The sequence below is a fragment of the Syngnathus leptorhynchus genome, chromosome 8 (assembly GCF_054491065.1).
Source record: "Syngnathus leptorhynchus isolate UIUO chromosome 8, UIUO_Slep, whole genome shotgun sequence".
Classification (NCBI taxonomy): Eukaryota; Metazoa; Chordata; class Actinopteri; order Syngnathiformes; family Syngnathidae; genus Syngnathus; species Syngnathus leptorhynchus.
Genome location: NC_141202.1, coordinates 11,698,488 through 11,717,332, shown reverse-complemented (window position 1 = coordinate 11,717,332; position 18,845 = coordinate 11,698,488). Strand labels below are relative to the sequence as shown.

Here is an 18,845-nt window from a genome sequence, read left to right as displayed (position 1 = left end):
GAGTGTGTAGTGGAGCTAATGGTGCGCGTCATGGAGATACTACTACTGGGCAACGTTGGAGCAGCGCATCTGGCGATTAGGGAGAGTGCACAATCCACTCAAGCAGACCTCAACCGACAGGACGGCAACGTCTGTCCATATTAATTTCTCGTCTACACGCTCATTGGCCAAAATGTTAGCGTTATTGTGGGCATTGAAATGGGAACTGGGTAAAAAATACAGAGTTGACTAATAAAAAAGATCATATGTAAATAAAGTTGCATATACAAACTGCTGTGTGCATCCTTCGAACAGACATCGAATTATCTTTAAATGATCTGAGATGCAGTGTGACTCTGATTCGCAATGTATATTTGAAAGTATTTTTGAATGATTATTTGGAAAAGTGTGCACTTTGGAAATATTTGCACATTTTCCTTTTACAGTCAACGGTGAACAATAGCCTTGTAAAAAGCTGACGTGTTGTTGGCATAGCACACACATGGGTCAAAGGGCAGTGCAATTATTTGGAAGCAGCTGAATTACAAGCATTCTCTGTGAACAAATGAAACCCTTATCTCAAGGCACCAGCAGACCGCCCAAATTTAGTCAGTCAGAGCCATGTCAAATTAAGGTCAAAGTGTTCAGGTATGTCACAGACTTTGGGATCATTTCCACTCCGGAAGAACGCCACGCACACACACTCGGATTTTTCCACAGTGGCCATTCCATTTGTCCACCCTTGTGTTGTGACTCATGTCTTTTCCATCCTGTCGCCCTCCCTCAATTAAAAAAAAAAGAAAGAAACATCCAATCATTTTGACCTGTACCTTGACTTGGCAGTTTCCACCAAAACATGCCACTGCCGGTTGCTGCTCCAACTCCTATTTTAGTCAAATCCTCCTCTCCTCACCAGCATCCTCCCTTTCTTCCACTCTTTTAAAGGCAAGCCAGCTCTTTTATTCTAACAGCATGACTAAGTGGGCTGGGGGGGCACATTAAGTAAGCACATCATAGACAGTGAGCTCCCAATAGCTTTGAGATTTAGGAGTGAGCAACATTAATGAACAGAAAAAGGGTTGATGCAGTTTTATTGGAAATTGAAGATGTCCTTTTCCCAGCTGAAGGGCAGCACACAAAATAAACATTGGTCACATGACACACTTGTAATTGTTCCACAGATGTTGACATATAAATCATTATGCTTCTTACATTTCAACAACAGTTCCCATGAGTTTGACATTTCTACGACATGATTTCCCCCGATGCAATCGGCCGATTCTGAGTCTTAAAGAGCCATCGTGTTACCATAGCGAGTTCAAGGCTGAGTTCCAAGAAAGAGCCGTCCTCAATTTTGTGAAGGCCAACGGTAGCTCGAAAAATGTGCGCGTGTAATCCGGTCGCGTTGCTTGATTGCGAATGTCGGCCTTTAAAAGTCATCCAGGTTACTCCTGGAATCTCGTAGTTGCGTGAGGATCGTCAGAACCTCCTGGACGGACCTCCTGCCCAGCTGCCGGCCGCCTCGACTGCGCACGCTGACTGTTGCGCTCTCACGCTCCTTATCGCCGACCACTGGAAGTAAAATATTTGTCATCGGAAAAACAAAATGTAAAAGTCGACGGGACCTCGCTGTTGGCGGTCCTTACCCAAGGTGTAGTTGTATTGCGCCAGCTGAGCAGAGCGAATCTTCTTACTTAAGGTGGCGCCGGCGTCTTCGTTCAAATCCGCCATGAAGCCAGCTTTGCGAAACTGCTGCACCAACTTAGTACAAGACAAACATTGTAAGCTCATTGTGCCTTTAGTCCTGTGAGTAAATTTCTTACTGACCTGCTTGGCAGCTACCTCACAGCTGCTTCCCACAGGGATGACCATGACCTGCGCCGGAGACAACCAAAGCGGCCTTTGAGGGACCAACAACAGACGGTGACACATTTGCTCAATAGGTAACACACAGACTTCATTTTGTTCTCACCATTTCCCTCCAAAGTTTTCAGCCAAGATGGCAATCATCCTTTCCAGCGAACCAAGCACCGCGCGGTGGATCATCACCGGCCGATGGGACCGGCCGTCTCGCCTGAGAAAAACACAGTTACCACCATGACTTCATGAGGAAACGGATTCATGATCCACGAAGAACAAGATCAAAAACATCTGAAATGAGCTCTCACCCGACATACTGAAGGTCAAATCTTATCGGCAGTTGAAAGTCCAACTGGATGGTGGCGCACTGGTGCTGTCGCCCAATCGCATCTCTTATCTGGATGTCAATCTGCAACGTTGTGTAGAGTTGGGAAAAAGGGGGGGGGGGCATTAGAGCTCCGACTCACAGGTGCGGGACACAAATTACATTTTTGCGGGGCGACATACTCATAAAACGAGCTACCGCGAGACAGGAGCGGATGCGGCTAATTGCTGCCAACACGCCTGAACTGGATGCGGAGGGAGGAATGTTTGTTTTGATGGAACGTGGAGGTTTTTTGCCGAAGCGCACCCTGACTTGACTTGCCTCGACTCCGGGCTCACACACCTGAGCTGGGAAATCTCTTCCTGGCTTTGTACATTTTTAACCAACCGAACCTTTCGCTACATTTCCAATAACATTTACAAGTAAGGCCGTTGCCAACATGATCGAAACTTTGATCGATGACCTCGCTCACCTTGGGCCCGTAGAAGGCTCCGTCCCCCGGGTTCAACTCCCACCGCTCGCCAAACTGCCGCAGACCCCGCTCCAATTGCTGCCCACGCAAACAAACAAACAAACAAACAAAAACAGCGGTTTGATGGTCACGTCCATCCATGAGGGTGTGTGCGCATTTAATCGCGCGCAATTGAATGCGCTTTAATTGCTGCTTTGAGATCAACATCTGCGGCGCAGCAGCTTGAAAAATCGTTTGAAGTCAAGCAAGCGTTTTGTAGCGGTTGCCGCAATTCGTGGTAAACACAATTACAGGCAATTTGCAGTGGCCGCATACCTGCTCGGCGCGATCCCACTCCTCGGACTCCCCGAGGCAGGGGGTTGGACGTGTGGAAAGGAGGCAATTGAAGGAAAACCCAAACACTTGATAAACGCCCCTCACAAAGTCCAAACAAGCCACAATCTCGTCTTCCAGCTGTAAGGGGCAAAGAAAAACAAACGCCCGAGGGCAACAGGGAGAATGTGTTAACTTGTTTACAGGCACGCCCATCAAATTGCTCTAATATAAACCCACACGAGTCCCATTTATAGGTTGTGTTGGAATAGAAGCACTTTTGAGTCAATTGTCGTTAATTGGATTTTTAAAAAAACTTTATTTCCAGCTATGTTGAGCAGGTGACTTCATTTAGTCAAGCCTTGTCTAGTTTTACCCAAAAAGTCTTTGCTGCCACCTTGTGTCCACTATGTGTAATTACCAAACCTTTGGGCTGGGCATAAATTGTTCAAGGTATTTAAACAGCTTGAAGAGCTTTTGAAAAAAATATTCACAATTTGTCAAATTGGTTCGGATTACTAAACACCAAGCACCATTGGGTTTGTCTTGACTATGCTCCTCTGAGAACCGGTGGGACAACAGCGCGGCTGGCAGCGGCCTGATCATCTCAATGTGACACTCACGCACGTTTTCATACCGACCTGCTCGGGCGTGCAGAAGATGTGAGCGTCATCTTGGCAGAACCTGCGGACCCGGGTGAGACCCCCGAGAGCGCCGGAGAGCTCGTTGCGATGTAGCGCCCCGAAGTCAGCCCAGCGCAGAGGAAGCTCTCGCCACGAGCGCACGCGTTGCTCAAACATCAGGCTGAAATGAAGACGCCGCCAGTTGGGATTCGACGCCATTGAGCTTGTGCGGTTGTACGCACGTACCAGTGGGCGGGGCAGTTCATGGGCTTGAGCGCGTAGGTTTGCGAGCCCTCTGAAGTGACGGTGAACATGTTGTCGCTGTAATGTTGCCAGTGGCCCGAGCGCTCCCACAAGGCAGTGCTGTACAGAGTCGGCGTGATGACCTCGGTGAAGCCTCGGCGCCGGTACTCGCTCTGCCAGAGGAGGGAGGGAGGAAGGATGCACGTGTTATAAAGAGTGCAAGGACACGCTTGCACTGTGCGCCGCAGACAAACAAGCGCAATATCCTGAATGACGATGAGAAACAATGTCCTCTGGGGTGTGTGTTTTTGAGCCAATGCTTGCGCCAGCGGAATGCAACAGCAGAGGGCGCTAAAGTAAATAAAGCCTCCCAACTCTCACCTTGATGAAGTCGGTGAGGGCGTTGTACACGTGCGCACCTTTTGGGAGAAAAAAGCAGCTTCCAGGACTGACATCGTTGAAAAAGAACAGCTCCTGCTCCTGGAAAAACAAAGTCGGACTTCTCACAGACGCCAACGTGTTTCAAATGTTTTCTTTTCCCTCTTCTGAGTATTTTTAAGCAGTCAAGCCTTCAGATATGATCATCTATTTTTTTTCCCATTGAAATAAATGCCATTATTCTGCAGCCAATCATATTGCCGTGCCAGAACTCAAGTAGGATTTGTTATGACACCTCAGCTCTTCAAATACAGCACTAATTCCATGCAGAGGATAAAAGAATAGAAGAATGTAAGCATTGTTAGAATGTCGCTGTGTGTGTGTTGTTTGCTTTTAATTTGTAAGCACAGGAAACAGATATGGACTGGAAGCTCAAATGATGATGTTGGCTCTCAATCATTGGCCGGTCCGGAGTGCTTTTACCGTGCCGATGCGTCTGTGGTCCCTCCTGCGGGCCTCCTCCTGTTCTCTCTCCCACTGCTCTTTATGCTTGGCTGTAGGAAAGGCCACCCCGAAGAGACGCGTCAAAGGCGGACACTCGCTCTGATCGGCCAGGGTGAGGGGTGACAGCTGGGGGGGGGGGGGCGAGAGAGCGAGAAACTGATCCTTTCACGTCGATGTAAGCGCTGAGTAAAGAGGTGGCGAAAGGGAACGGAAGGGCGAAGCCATGCCAGTCGCAGAGTTTGTGTGTTTGGAAGAGCCAAGGACAGGAAACCGGCCTCCCTCTGACAAAACAACATCCTGCCGGCGCCACGGAAAGGCAGGATGACGGGCTGGGATGGAAGAGGGCTCCCTCATGGATCAATAACCACGAGGAACATTCCGTTCACACAGCCGCATTAAGCCCTCCACATGTATGGGCCAAAATAAACACTTGTGCACGTTCGCCAGGCTGAACACGCAACTGCCTGTTTTTGTCTGAGCTTTAGTTGACGTAAAGCACTTTGTAAGTGTTTGTTTTGATTGACAGTGCAATCACAAACATCTGACTCTGCCTCTTGCCTACAGACAGTTGCCAAAGAGCTCTGCATGGCCCAAAACCCGTCAGGAGGATGAGTGGTTCCAAAAGACACAAACCTGAAGCATCTTGAACACCTCGAGGAGGCCAGTGTGAGGGAGGAGGGGCCCGTTACAGAGTGCTACAAAGTCTCCACACCTGTGGGACACAAAAGGATTGCAAGAGTTTTTTCACCGTGCTTACGGGACACTCCAAATACCTGTTTGCGTGGGTGCGCGCGCACACACGTGCCTGTATACTGTAGCAGTGAGGTCCTTTAACTGCTCCCGTGCAAACCGCAATCTGAGTAGGTCATCCTGAAACAAACACACAAAAAGAAAAGGTTCCTCATGTGTTCCAGGTTAGGAAGAGGCAAGCAATAGCAAGAAAGAAACAAAGTCTCTCGCTGCAACTGCACACGTTGACTACTTTGGGGAAGTCAACATGTGAGGGTCGGCACATCGGTCTCATAGGTTTAGGGTTCAAATTTCAGCTCTATAGAAATGTTTCCATCTCAACTTGAGACCTGTTTGGACTTGCAAGCTCACCTAGTATGCAAATGGCCTCCGGGTCTGTCTCATTCACTTGACAGATGAGTTTTGGCCACTTTGACTGCTACTTCTTCATTGTGTCTTGCTTAGAGAGGGCACTGGGTGACTAATTGGAACGCACGAGCGTTACTTACCCGGAAGAGGTCGCTCATCTCTTGTGCGTCGAGTTCCAGCCTGGTCAGAGGTAGCTTGAGGGCGGCGGCTGCCTTGCATCGCTCCTCCACGGCACTCAGAGACAGGGCAGCACTGTGGGTGAAGGAAAGATGCAGGTGGACCATCAAAAGACAAGCAGAGATTTGACAGAGGGAGGCAGGGGAGGTGTCAAAGAGGGGGCAACTAGTTCAAGATGTGAGAATAAAGTACGTCAGGGGCCCAGCATGCCCCAATGTCAGACATAGCGCTTTGGGGGTCATCTAGGCAGGGGATTTATTATGCTGCAAGAAGACACCATCTTGGGCAAACTAGACTCAGCCTGGCACTGCTGACTCCACATGAACAGCCCTACTTACTGTACTGAAGTGTAAAACTTTTTCTATTTGTAAGATTTGTATTTCCAAGCATTTTTGCTTCCCACACTGGAGGCCCGCCGTGCTGACCTGTCGTCCAACACATGATCGCAGTGAAGGCCGAGCTCCGACGCTCCTTGGCGATAGACAGTGGCGCCAAACTCCCTCTGAAGCACTCCGCCCAGCACGCATGCTCCTGTTCGCCAAGCTGCCTGGAGGTCGTAAAGGTAGAGTCTGAGTGCAACAAACTTTTTGTTTCAAAGTAGCTGTTACATTGTAAAAGGATGGAGGGCAAAGGTTTTGGTGTACAGCAGTGACATCTGTGGTCGCAAGTAGGAATAACAAGTTGCTCATTACAAAAAACAAAACAAAAAACAGCATTGCTAGGAAAAATGAATAATAAATTAAAGTTTCTGATATTTCCTGAGATGCTTGATTATATTGCCTGGTCATATTCTTGCATACTGCGTGAATTGGATGACTTTTGGTTTAAATAACAGAGAAAGCTTGTGAAAACAAAGATAAGTGCAGAATTGAAATACGCAAATGTTTTCACCTCTCTTCCTTCAAGCGAGTCAAAGCCGAGAAGCTGCAGCTGACAGTCAGCCTCGAGGGGACGCTCAAGATCCCACAGCTCCCCGTTCACCTTGCTCACCAAGGCTCCTTTCTCACTGTGAGAGAAAATGAAATCAGCAAAGTGCATACGGCAGAGGGAAAAAAAAAAAAAAAAAAAAAAAGGATTTACAGAATAGTCTGTGCGACCCAGAGCGGCGTTGTGACGCCAGCAGTTCCCTTCACAAGCTGCCCATCGCCGACCTGGACACTGATGCACTTCTCAGAGGCCTCAGCTCTCCTTTTTTTGATCTTTTGCTCCCAAAGAGACTCAAAGACTTGCACTCTCTCTGGCAATGTTGGACATGCCTGAAGACAAAAATGTTCATAGTGTGAGGAAGTGACATTAAAAAAATCCTTTGAGGAATCAAACTGAAGTTTGAGTACATGGTGCTTTATCTCCTCTACAAGAATAAACACGGGACCAAGAATACAATGCAAGAGACACATTGGGCAACAAAATCCTTGCCAATTGATACTCAATGTACCTAATAAATTGGAGCGTAAAGAGTCCCCAAAGCGTTGAGAACCAAGTGTGCCTGTTAAACTGGAGTTTAGTAATCCAAAACTCTCTTCAATGTAATGTAAATATTCCTGGCTTTGTAATGATTTCTTTGTTTGGAGTAGCCCATTTATGATAATAGCCCACTGTGGAATTATTGCATTGGACTTGAAACTGTGCACATTTATCAACTAGAGAGGAGTGACCCAGAAGAATCAATTGACGTCATTTGGGGAATTCGGTTTTGTAGCTGCTCCCAAGATAACACGAATATGTCCAAACCTCCATGTCGTGGCGTTGCAAATGTTTGCCTCACTACAAACAATACTTTTGTCCCACGTTATCTGCGTGCTGGAAAATCAAGCAAAGGCGCCATTTCATTTAATAGGGTGACTCTGACGGTCATTTTTGAAAACGAGTGTAAAAACATATGACAAGGTCAAGTTGACGGTCATTTTTGAAAACGAGTGTAAAAACATATGACAAGGTCAAGTCCTCAGTTGTAAAAGTATTTTGACTTAATGAGAAAGGGTGTCCCGCCACACTGAATGACATCACAGGCCGCCTTGCATGCTAACGTTAGCTTCTGATGCTAACAGCGGGTGACTCAATAAAACACTTGCGCACCTTGCTGTACTTCCTGTACACGCGAGCGCTCGCCTGCCGGACGAGCGGCCGGAAAAGATGAGTCACTGCCATGTCAAACACACGCGGCGGGACGAGCATTCGCCTCGCGACGTCAAACTACAAGCAACACCGACGTGCACTCAACTCGACGCGCGCAGCCATGATCCCGGAACAGCGCGCGTGTGACGTCACGACATGCGCGTTCGCAGGCGGACACGAGCGCGTATTCTGCATACTGTAGTACAGTAGCTGCACGTGAGCATGTAAACAGGCGCCGTTACGACGCCAGATTGAAAAGTGAGCTGGAAAATAATTTATTCAACTGCAACCTTTCGGTTTGTAAAATGAAGAAAAAAAAGAATGAGATACAAACAAAAGCAAAGTTATGATTCACCCATTTTGCGTTGTTCAGAGTCTACAAATTACTAATCGTCACAATATGGATTTAAAATAAATGCAGGGTAATACATTTTAGACGCACCGTTGGAGATTAAAACCGTTAATGTACTAGACAGCGTATGTGTGTGTGTGTGGGGGGGGGGGACCGATGTTAGCGAGATAATCCAGGTAGCATCTACTAAACAAATTGGGGCAAATTCTGCCACGGCCGGGGAAATGTGAAACTTTTAAATGATCAGTGGTATGTGTTGTACACGATTTCGAACACAGGGTGACGCTAAAGCCGTCTTCAGATAACCCGTTTGGAGGTAGTGACGTCATTGTGGCAGTGAATGAGTACATGCGTATGAGAAAGCACCTGTATGTGCTCAGTTCACTTTAAAACTTACACTGCTGAAAATGTGACATCAGGATTGTGTCATTACAGCGTAGGTGTAACAAAAACATATTTAAATAAGATGTTATGAATTAATTACGGATGGCAAAACAAGAGTGCCAATTTAATATTTCCTGTGGTACTGAGAGGAGTTGAAGTGATGTATAGGTGATTTAAATGTCATCTAAATTCTGAACTATTTTGAAAGGTCTTTCTAAATTCAGATTCATAGACCAGACTATGGCTGAAACAACTTGGGTTAAGAATACAACGTGGGTGGAAAAAAATACATTCTAAATGGAAAATAAAAAAATAATAAAAAGAAATTTAGACAAGCTTAGACATTGAGAGAAAAACTGAACAGTATTCCGGTTAATAGTCATCAGAGCAATCCTTAGCAATGCAAATGTGTTTGATCGGCCACAGTGAAATTTGAATTTTGTCTAGAGCGACCTCAACGGCATTTATACAAGAAAGAGAAGCGCACGGAAACTACAAAGCGCTATTTATTCAAGAGCGAATCACGTCCCTCCCGCTCCACTTTCATTCAAACTCTGGATTTTATTCAAGTCAGGACATGCAGGAGCCCCCCCCCCCCAAGTTGTGGCATAATGACTGCTTTCCCTCCAAGATGCTAACTTGTAGCGTGCTGGTGCCTTGAGATCCCAGCTGAATATCTTCCGTGAGCTCAATACTCAAAACTCTTCTGAGTAAAATGAATGGAAAAGCCATTCGTTTGTTCCGGACCCCCCCCACCCCCCACCCCCGAAAATAGTCTACGTTAGGACAATAGCATTCTTTACAGTTGTACTCTGCAAAGGCATCCCAGCACCAACAAACACAGGAAAGACTGGAACAGTTTTTCATTTCTGTAAACTACCTAATTTTCCTGCTCCTTTCAGTGTCCTCGCCTTGGCCACTGGAGGCAGTGCAGAGCAAACAAAAACTTTATCCAGTACTAACAGTGACTCGGCAAAATTGTGCAATCGTCACTTTTTGCGGAGGACAAAGAACAGGTGTCAGTGCGTAGCGTTACATGAATGGTCAAAATGTCTTACGCCACCATTTGTCTTTCAAAAAGTGCAACGAGAGATGCGAGCATGTGAATATCGTTGCTTGCAAATCGGGTCACTCATATCTCAAGGCACCAAAATAGGTTTGAAATTAAAATTAGGGATGAGCATTTGAGTACATGTACTGTGTGTACTCTGTGAAGGGAAATCTTGAACTTTAATCTTCTCGAAAAGCATCAAGGAACTCATTTTAGGTCACTGCATGGACATAACTCAATCTCCCATCACGTTATATTCTTCAGCCAGAACTACGGGTGGACTAGCATGCCCATCCCTAATTAAAATACAAAATTATTTACTCTTTTTCCATATGATGGATTAAAAAGGGGAAAAAATGAACAAATAAAACAGGCAATCGGCACTAATTGAGGGTTTCCACGGCCTGGATCACAATTAACAACAGGCTGAAACAGTGAGCATAATTTACAAGAGTTTGAAGAGGGGAGAAAAAAGGCAGGCAGTCACTCGTTCATATTTATAATCTTAAAATGACAAACGCGGGAGGGACAGGCGGGAAGAGGAAATTAGACAAGGGTTATTTACAAATTCTGGAACTGGCTTCAAACACCGTTGGAGGACAGTGCACACATTCATACCTTCAGGGAGGAAAAGCAACTTTGGAACAAATTGTGGTTCATGAGTTGACATGGTTGAACATTTTTTTGTTTTTTGGCTGTGTATCAACTGGGACCTTCCGTGAAATGTATGACCACTGTAAGGAATTCAAATAGATGTATGTAACGGACCTCTACGCTAGTTTGATCTCCTAATATGCGTTGAGGATGATGCCCACAGTGAGTCTAGAGATGCGCTTATACAACACGGTGCACTAAGCATTCTTTGAAGATTTAATAGACTATTTACACACAAGTGTTAGGATTCAAAGTAGGGAAATATACCTAGGCTCACAGCAGCGAGGCCGACACGCACACATTAGTGTTGTGGCTTGCGCTCCTTCTCGCTCTTTCAGCATGTGGCCACTTCAGTAGCGCGGTGGTTGGAAGGGTCTCTTCGGGCCATGGAAGGGGCCGCCTGTGAATGTAGGGCCAGGACGCTTGTTGCCGCGGAACCTCCCGCCGCCTTGCTCGTTAAAATGTCGCGAGTGCTGGCCCCGCTGCGGCGGCCTGTGCGGGTTGGAGAGCAGGGGAGGCCTTTGAGTGGGCAGTGCTAAGAGGGGCACGGGACTGGGAGGGTGGTTGAGGGGTTGCCCGCTAGGACTAGCTGGGGCGTTGTGCCCGGGAGGCGGGGCCGCAGGAGATCTAGCGGGCGCGCCATCCGGAGCAGGGGAAGGTGGTGTCGAAGGAGACGCGGGCTGCACATTTGGGGGCTCCTTGACTCGGCCCAGGAGAGGCGGAGGAGCGCCGGGCGCGCCCGGGCGGTGGATAGGAGGCGTATGGTGGGCGGCAAAAGGCTCTTTGACCGTCCCGGGACGAGGCGCTTTGGGAGGCTCCCCTAATAAAGACAGGAGGGGGCGAGGCGAGGGCCTGTTGCCCCTGGGGCCTCCTCGCTCCGCGCCGTCGTGCCTACCCGGGCCGGCTTGCATCCGGTCGACCGGCAAGCAAAGTCCCCCGACCATGATCCCTGGGGGTAAAGAGGGGGACAGTGTGGGCGACATGGGAGGCGGGGGAGGTTGAGGTATAGTGGGGGCGCTAAAGAAATGGGGTGAGGGAAGAGGCGGGTGTAGAAGATGGGAAGGCGGAGGAGTCTGCAGACTCTCGGCATGGTAAAGCATTTGGAAGGGAATTTGCGGTGGGGGGAGATTAGGGAGCGGGTGACGGACTGGAGGAGGAACAGAGGGGTGAGCTAGGAGATGATGCGGGAGCGGCATGGCGGGCGGAGGCATGTCCCCGCCGCCTCCCTGGCCGGCGCCGAGAGGAGTGGGGACGGTGTGGGGCGAGGCGGAATGCGCTTCCATGTACTCTTCCTCTTCATACCACATGGATGCACCGGAGCGAGCGCTGGCTCCTCCCCCTCGCCGAGAGTCTCGGCCAATTACGCGGATGCTCTCCACCGTCTTGATTCGCTCTCCCGCGGGGGGCTGCTTAGAGTAGCCCACCGTCTCGATGGGTGCGCCCTCGGTACATGGGGAAACCAGGGTTTCGATGCGATGGTAGCCCCCTCCGTCCCTACTGGGCGACCGCTCGTCCACCCTTTTCCCACTTGGGCCGCCGTCTTCCGAGCCCACGCTTGCTTTTCGAGAACCAGCCGAGAGCCGACGCTCGGCCTTGGCTCTCGCGCCTCCTCCTGCTGTTGCAGCCTGAATGCGCTGTGTATCTTTCTTCATCTTGGCGACCTCACTGGTGCCTGCGGAGGCTGCCTGCTTCCTCGCATTCTTGGCCTCATTGCTCCTTTTTGCACCTCCGTAGCGCGAGGAGGTATAGTCACCGGCGCCGTCGTCATTACTTGCCGACGGCGTGATCACAGCGTCCCAGGGCTCGCTGCGATATGCCGTGGGCGAAAGGTTGTTGCTGCCAGACGAGCCCAAAGACTCGGGCACGCTCCCGGGTGCATCCATGATCTCATCTTGGGTGGGGGTAGCGGCAGCCTCATCGCGCACCGGTGTCCCGTCCACGCCATCGGGACTGGCGTCGCCTAAGGCCAGGCTGAAACCAGGATTGCCCTGCAAGAAACTGTTGATTTTGGATTCCAGGCTGGGAGGAGAGACACGAGGAGGAGGCGGCGGCGGAGGCGGGGACAGCTGCCGGCCCTTCTCCCAGACTCTGTTTCTGCTGGGTGCGACTCGCTTGAGACTGTTTCCCATCGTGGATTTTGCTTTGGGGGTCTTTGCTGAGGATGCGGTCGCCGCTGTTTCTGGTGAAGCTCGGGTGGGCTGAGCAGAGTTTGTCACATTGTGCAGGAGAGACGACAACGCTGTCAAAAAACAAGAAAAACAGATTTATAAACATTGTCAGTTCTTGCTTTTTGCCAGAGTCCAAATACATTTGGATACCTGGTGTGTTTTTCTTTGACAGAGCATTGAGTATGCCTTCAGGTGTGATGTCAACACGTGACAATATAGTGGCGAGGGCGGGGCTTGCCGGTGTGGCCTTGGAGGCTGTCGACTGGGCCGTCTGTGCGCCGGGTGTTCCCGGAGACGGCCGGCCTGAGGGGCTCCCTGCTTGGACACATGAGATCATGGGGGGAAAAAAGCCAGTTCAACGCAAACCCTCTGTGAAAAGCATTCCTGAAGTCCGCTTCTTTCACACTTATGGACTGTTTTGTTGTCATTTAACCTAACATGAATTGTTTTGGCAATGTGGAAGGAAGCTGAAGTGGCAGACAATGTCAGAGTCAAGATTCCAACATTCTCTCTGACCATGATATGCCAAGACACACACCTGTGTTCTTCATGGCGGCGGTGAGCGAACTGAGGATGGAGCTGATCTTTCCTAGGTCCACCTTGGCCATGTTGACTCCCAGAGGAGCGGATGGCGCTTGAGGTGTGACCGATGTTGACGCGGCGGCGCTGTTAGCCTTTGATGCTTTCGTAGGCGTGGTGGGAGTCTTGCAGCCCGCATCTGACTTGACGGCAACCGGGGACATCACGCTCGTCTTGTCACCTGCATCGTAGAGAAATACGCTTTCGGACCCGCGTCGCCATACAGTCAGCCTAGAGGGCGAGGGCACGGTTCGGCGGCTGACCGGCCGTTGGAGAAGAGTGCTCCTCTTCATCAGACGGCTCCGCATCCTCTTGGCCGTCACCGGGCAGGTCTCCTTCATCCATAGCTTTGCCGTCCAGCTCTGGGTCCACTCGCGCTCCGGCCATCCCTACAAAGGGGGAGTCGGAGCTGGCGGGAGAGGGGGCATCTTCCGAGGGGGAGGGGACAGGTGAGTCCTCGGACCCGGGCAGAGTCGACTTGAGGGAGTCCAGCTTCCTTTTCAGACTGGCCACACGGTTGGCAAAAGCACTGTAGGCCTGTGTGGGTGGACGGAAAGACATCGGAAGATGGACAATGTGACCCCCAAAAAATGCTGCGCCGTCAAAATGGGGGAGTTGGATTTTCAAGAGAGCCTCCCAACAACGCAACACTGACTCACGTTCGCCACAATCTTGACCTCCTTGTACTGCGTGTGGTAGAAGATGTCAGCGTTCTCCAAAGCTTCCAGCAGAGAGGGCCCCGTCTTCAACTCCTCCTCCAGAAAGCCGACAAAGTCCTGCAGCGTCTGGCAGCCATCCTCAAAGTCCTTGGCAAACTTGTTGCCTCCCGCCTTGTCTGTAAGTCATTTCAGGGTTGAGCAAAGACGCACAAGACTCCATTTAGACTGACGTGAACATGAAATTCAACCTTTCAGCCGCTTGAGTGCTTCAGTGCTGCAAATGTCCAGTCTGAGAGCTGCCAGCTGCTTCTCCCTGAAGTCCTCTTCGGCGGAAACCCGCTCATATGCCGACAGTTGGTCGATGAGCGCGCTGGGCTAAAAGAAGCGCAACGTCAAAGCACAACAACGAACATGCCAACGTTTGCGCGAGACTTACCGCAAACTCGTCCACGATCTTGGACTTGATTGCGGCTTTGGTCTTGGCTGGATCTAAGAATCCACAAACATCTTAAATCCCACCGTAGCATCTCGCTCAAGCTCCTGCCACGCTAGTTACTTGCTTTTCCAAATTGCACGGCGGGCCCGACCAAATGCGTGAGGCACACTCACCGGTTACGGGCGGCGTCTCTTCGCCTTTGTCCTTCAGCTTTTCTTTGTCCTTCTGCTTGTCCCGATCCTTTTCCTTCTTGTTCAGGTTGGCTTTCAACTGGTTGAGCAGCTCCTCGGGATATACGCCACGTTCCTCCCAGATGGTCAAGATCCTCTCCACCGATTTGCGGACCTTGGCGTCTCTGAGGCCGCACACACAACAATTGGGTTCACGCTCAAGCATTTGGGAAGAGACTAGCTGACAAGTCGGTGGCTCACTTGATAAGCAGGGCGGCGTTGGGAAGAACGTCGGCGAAGGCAGAGCGAAACACAATAGCGTTCTTTCTTTTGCAGTTCTGGATGACATCATTAGCAAGGTAGAAGAGATTCAAGCGATGATTGTGGTCAGCTGAAAGAAGAAACAAACAGATGGAAGGACCCACAAATACACACAAGATGTTCATTCAGACAAGGCAGAAATATTACACTTGGGAGATTTCATTCTGGAATATTGTCAATAGCTATAGAAAAGTCCATCTGCATCACGGTAAATGCAAATGAACAGCGAGCTAATCAATGTTCTCTCACGAAGGATTTCAGAAATTAGAGAATTGTACTTTTGGAAAAGCTGAAGTCAGAGAATTTAGACCATTTGAAGCTAAACAATGGCAGAAACTGTGTCAAACTCTAAGCCCGGGGGCCAGATCTGATTTATCACATTAATTCATCTGGCTCAAAAAGCAAATCAAGCGTGTCAATTTCGGTGGCGCTTGTTAAAAATGTCTATTGAACTTTCCAATTGCCATCTGTCAAGGTTCAGAACGGTGTGTAATAACACGAGGAGGTGATTCAACATTGATATTGCTTGCCAGTCAAAACGGACTTGGACAGAAGGGATTTGGCACGGATTTTTCTGACGACAGTCAAATCAAAAAAGCACGATAGGTTTCCTAGATCAAAAGTCAAAGTCTGCTTTATTGTCAATTTCTTCACATGTCAAGACACAATGAAGGCAAATAGAGGTTATTAACTTTAATAAACACTTTGACATGTAGTCTGCCAATTTGCCAAGCGTTCACAGGCACATCCCGTAAATCAGTAGGGCACAAAGTCAAATCAAGACGACAAGAAAAATGTCTTCTTTCAGCCAGTAAAGTCGTACGTGCTAATGTGTAGCAAAGCTTGACAACTTTCCAAACTATTTCAGCGGACGAAGCAAGCACCTGCGTTTTCTTTCGCGGGAGCCAGCAGATGCTTGCAAAGGGGTATCAACTCTAAAACAGTTCCATCAGCAACAAAATATTTTTCAGGGGCAACAAAAACAGACAATTGGGCCAATGTTTTTTTTATGTGTTTGTATTAGAACGCAGTGGTGTTTTACTCAGTTGCAGACATCTTGCACCACACATGCTCCAACCGACGACAGCAGCCCAAACAACACAAACTACAAAAAGTGAGGTTTTTTTTAACCTTCCAGGGCAAAAAAGAGCAAGCAACTCCTCACTGCCACATCACTTGATGCGAGTGTGGCAAAGTTAGCTTTGCTATCTCCAGGCCTCCCACCCGGTCCGCTCCACTCGTAAAACAGTCTGAGCAGTCCAATCACGGCAAATCTTTGCGACTAGAAAATGTCATTTGATCAAATCAGCTTACGATGTTAAATGAAATTAATTGATTGCCCCCTGCCCTTGGCATCTCAAAAGGAAATGCCTTTTTAAATGTCACAGTTGGGGTCATCTGGAGTTTACATACAAATTGAGAATGGTAAGCCCCTCAAATAGAACTAAAATAGTGCAATAAGATGACAAACCTGCACGAGCACTTACCCACGCAAGCAAATGCAAACTTTAACAATTTGCCTGCACAGAGCCGCCAAGCGGCAGCCATAGCGTGCGGCTGGTGGAAAAGCAAGCAGCTTCAACATGTGAGCCTGAAGACATGCCAACCACATTACGCAATTGTCCCAAAAAATAAATACAACTGCTCGTGTTGTTGTTTGCAACAAGTCACTGATAGCGTTATCTTGGATCGGGTTCAAGAACGCGAGATTTGCCACAACCCAACTTGGACCAAAACATTGCAAAAAAAAAAAAAAAAAGTGATGGAAGCTGGAAGGGGACACGATGGAGAAGGATATTCTTCCAGCAGGAAGACGAGTGGAACAACCAGATGCGCACCATCAACCGTGCACACGTAGAAAAGCTAACGATACAGGCGAACATTTGTCTTTAAATGTTGACAAAATAGAATGAGCACAGGGGTTGTTAAGCACTGGCAAAAATGAGAGACAATTGCAAACAGCTCACAAATGACAAATGCAAACAAGCCACAGAAGGACTCGATAAACAGAATAATTGATTCTAAAAAGATCAGTTAGCGACAGCCCAAACTTAATTCTTCACTTCTTTGGTTGACAAACAAAAGTGCTTCTGCTGTGACATTGTTTTGTCTCAACTGCTTGAAAACCTAAGCAAAACAACAATCGACTGCACACATCTTACAAAACTCTTCAGTAGAGCTGGGTGGTATTTTGATAAATACGCATCGTGACTGACACGTGATTGATATTGATAGAAGATTCCTTTCATAAAAAGAATGTAGGCAAATGTGATGTATTTGTGGCTCTTTAGTAGATGTTCAAGTTATCTGTGTTCTTTGCACTAAAATTGGAATTGTTTAAGGATTTACACGCATGTTTGAAAATCACTTTGAATTGATATCTTTTAGGGTTCTATACATTTGATGGTCTTCAGTATGAAGGACAGGAAAAAAAAATTCTTTAAAAACAAAACATCCCATTGACAAAGGTACAAATAAATGTGACAAGAGAAAGTGTTTGATATAATTCGACGGATTGTGAAAAGTGAAACATTTTGAGGCACTGACTAATCTCATCCAACAAGTAGACGCAGCCCAATCGGTGAAGGGCAGCACATAGACAGGAGCAACAACAACCACAAGCCATGTTTTGTTGACGACCGGTAGCCCGAATTTGAAAGCCTCAACACACAAAACCACATGAATTCTGAAGACTTGTATGACACGTCACAAAAGACGTAACTAGCAGGTATTCGTAAGGCGGTGGGGGAGCGTTTAGTGTTGCAGTGGCCAACTCCTGGCGAGAAGAAACAAACGTTTGGACCTGAAGGCCCGACTGCCTGCTAGCTTGCAGCTAACTGGTAGTAGATATCAGCCTGGTCGAACATCTTTAGCTAGCTAAGATCGGGAAATTCAATCATTACTGCTACAACTCAACGCTGTTTCGCGTCCCACCAAATTAATTCTTTCCCCAATTTGCATCGTCTCGGTAAACAATGGCACTCGAATTAGCCTCAGTTTAGCCTTAGCTTAGCGCACGCTCGGGCTACTCACATTTCTTGAGCCACTTCATCCAGTAGCGAACTACGAGGGCGCTCTGCTTCTTGTTGTCAATGCACCAACCGGAGAGGCTCTGGATTGACTCCATGGTGTTGGATATTCCTTGGAAGCGGCGGTCCAGGGAGGCCTCCAAAGCGGCGTTGGAGCTGCGGGCTCCGTGGCCGCTCGCAGCTCCGGTACCGGCGGCCATTTTTGCTGCTCTGGCTTGGCCGGGCTGAAGAAACTACTTGGGGTGGATGCGCCACGCCGCAATATGATTGGCTGAAGAACGCGAGCATTTGCAATATGATTGGCTGCTGCATCCTGCCGAACGCCTGACTGAAATGTGGGGGCCTTATTATCTGTCACTCACCCACCCTAATAAACTAGATTTTTTAAAAATTAGTATTACTATTATTTGTACAAATGTGATCCCTGTTTGGAATGGTCATCGCACAAGCAGGCATTTCCTAGATACAAGAGCCTATCATATTGCAGCGGCTTGTCCTCTGTTGCCAATCATATTGCAGCGGGCCGTGACTGGTGGACGAATAATTCCCGCGAAAATTGTACTCGTCGTTTTGCGATGAAGATGAGAGGCACACACGACCACACCCCCTACTTTTCATTTAGTAAATTCATTTTCAGATAAATGTTGAGGGCTGCACATCATTTACTTTTCCATGTCTGAGATAGTTCAGGGCGTTTCTCAACCTCCCGGAGACTCCCTTAATATTAAGGACCAAGATTGTCATGGGTCCAACAGTATGTAGCTAAAACAACGAATGAGACCAACCAGCTCCCTTAAGCAACACATTGAAAATAAATATGCAGCAAAATGTCAAATTTGTTGTAAAAAGAGGTTTTTAATTTTAGTTATGTAGTTACAGCTGTAGTTGTTAAAACAGTCCCTAAAGTTGAGGCTTCAGAAATGGGCTACTCCAACTCCAACTTATTTTTCCAATTT

At 48.2% G+C, this 18,845-nt stretch overlaps 2 protein-coding genes across 4 annotated transcripts; both read right to left on the bottom strand.

The window, feature by feature from the left end:
* Window positions 1-1,053: 1,053 nt before the first annotated feature.
* tars2 (threonyl-tRNA synthetase 2, mitochondrial) lies at window positions 1,054-8,951 on the bottom strand. Its single transcript, XM_085918129.1, has 18 exons — window positions 8,048-8,951; window positions 7,052-7,227; window positions 6,863-6,977; window positions 6,397-6,518; window positions 5,935-6,046; window positions 5,502-5,566; window positions 5,330-5,408; window positions 4,676-4,822; window positions 4,196-4,294; window positions 3,818-3,987; window positions 3,590-3,752; window positions 2,952-3,089; window positions 2,637-2,714; window positions 2,148-2,248; window positions 1,952-2,053; window positions 1,807-1,879; window positions 1,626-1,740; window positions 1,054-1,551 (listed from the first exon to the last, which is right to left on the bottom strand). Exons 1-18 carry the CDS (start codon window positions 8,144-8,146, stop codon window positions 1,409-1,411), a joined length of 2,097 nt encoding a protein of 698 aa, XP_085774255.1. The 5' UTR covers window positions 8,147-8,951; the 3' UTR covers window positions 1,054-1,408.
* rprd2b (regulation of nuclear pre-mRNA domain containing 2b) lies at window positions 7,082-18,117 on the bottom strand. 3 transcript variants are annotated; one of them, XR_015066898.1, is made up of 11 exons: window positions 17,894-18,117; window positions 14,801-14,930; window positions 14,543-14,724; window positions 14,370-14,422; window positions 14,182-14,308; window positions 13,934-14,109; window positions 13,538-13,811; window positions 13,234-13,455; window positions 12,846-13,013; window positions 10,795-12,766; window positions 7,082-7,227 (listed from the first exon to the last, which is right to left on the bottom strand). XR_015066898.1 is itself a non-coding variant. In XM_085918127.1 (10 exons), exons 1-10 carry the CDS (start codon window positions 18,087-18,089, stop codon window positions 10,878-10,880), a joined length of 3,417 nt encoding a protein of 1,138 aa, XP_085774253.1. In that variant the 5' UTR covers window positions 18,090-18,117; the 3' UTR covers window positions 9,095-10,877. The 3 variants fall into 3 exon arrangements, 2 of the variants coding, with proteins under 2 accessions (XP_085774253.1, XP_085774254.1); XM_085918127.1 differs by lacking the exon at window positions 7,082-7,227 and having other exon boundaries at window positions 9,095-12,766; XM_085918128.1 differs by lacking the exon at window positions 7,082-7,227 and having other exon boundaries at window positions 9,095-12,766; window positions 12,846-13,010.
* Window positions 18,118-18,845: the final 728 nt, after the last annotated feature.

What these genes read in the sequence shown, in the direction of transcription:
- tars2 (XM_085918129.1), bottom strand. Translation starts at nt 8,146, where the DNA reads ATGCTCGTCCCGCCGCGTGTGTTTGACATGGCAGTGACTCATCTTTTC. An exon ending in CCCTCACCGACTTCATCAAG is followed by an intron (nt 3,988 to 4,195) that starts GTGAGAGTTGGG and finishes CTCCTCTGGCAG; the next exon opens with AGCGAGTACCGGCGCCGAGG. An exon ending in ATGAACTGCCCCGCCCACTG is followed by an intron (nt 3,753 to 3,817) that starts GTACGTGCGTAC and finishes TCTTCATTTCAG; the next exon opens with CCTGATGTTTGAGCAACGCG.
- rprd2b (XM_085918127.1), bottom strand. Translation starts at nt 18,089, where the DNA reads ATGGCCGCCGGTACCGGAGCTGCGAGCGGCCACGGAGCCCGCAGCTCC. An exon ending in GATGAAGTGGCTCAAGAAAT is followed by an intron (nt 14,931 to 17,893) that starts GTGAGTAGCCCG and finishes TTCTTCTTTCAG; the next exon opens with CTGACCACAATCATCGCTTG. An exon ending in AACGCCGCCCTGCTTATCAA is followed by an intron (nt 14,725 to 14,800) that starts GTGAGCCACCGA and finishes GTGCGGCCTCAG; the next exon opens with AGACGCCAAGGTCCGCAAAT.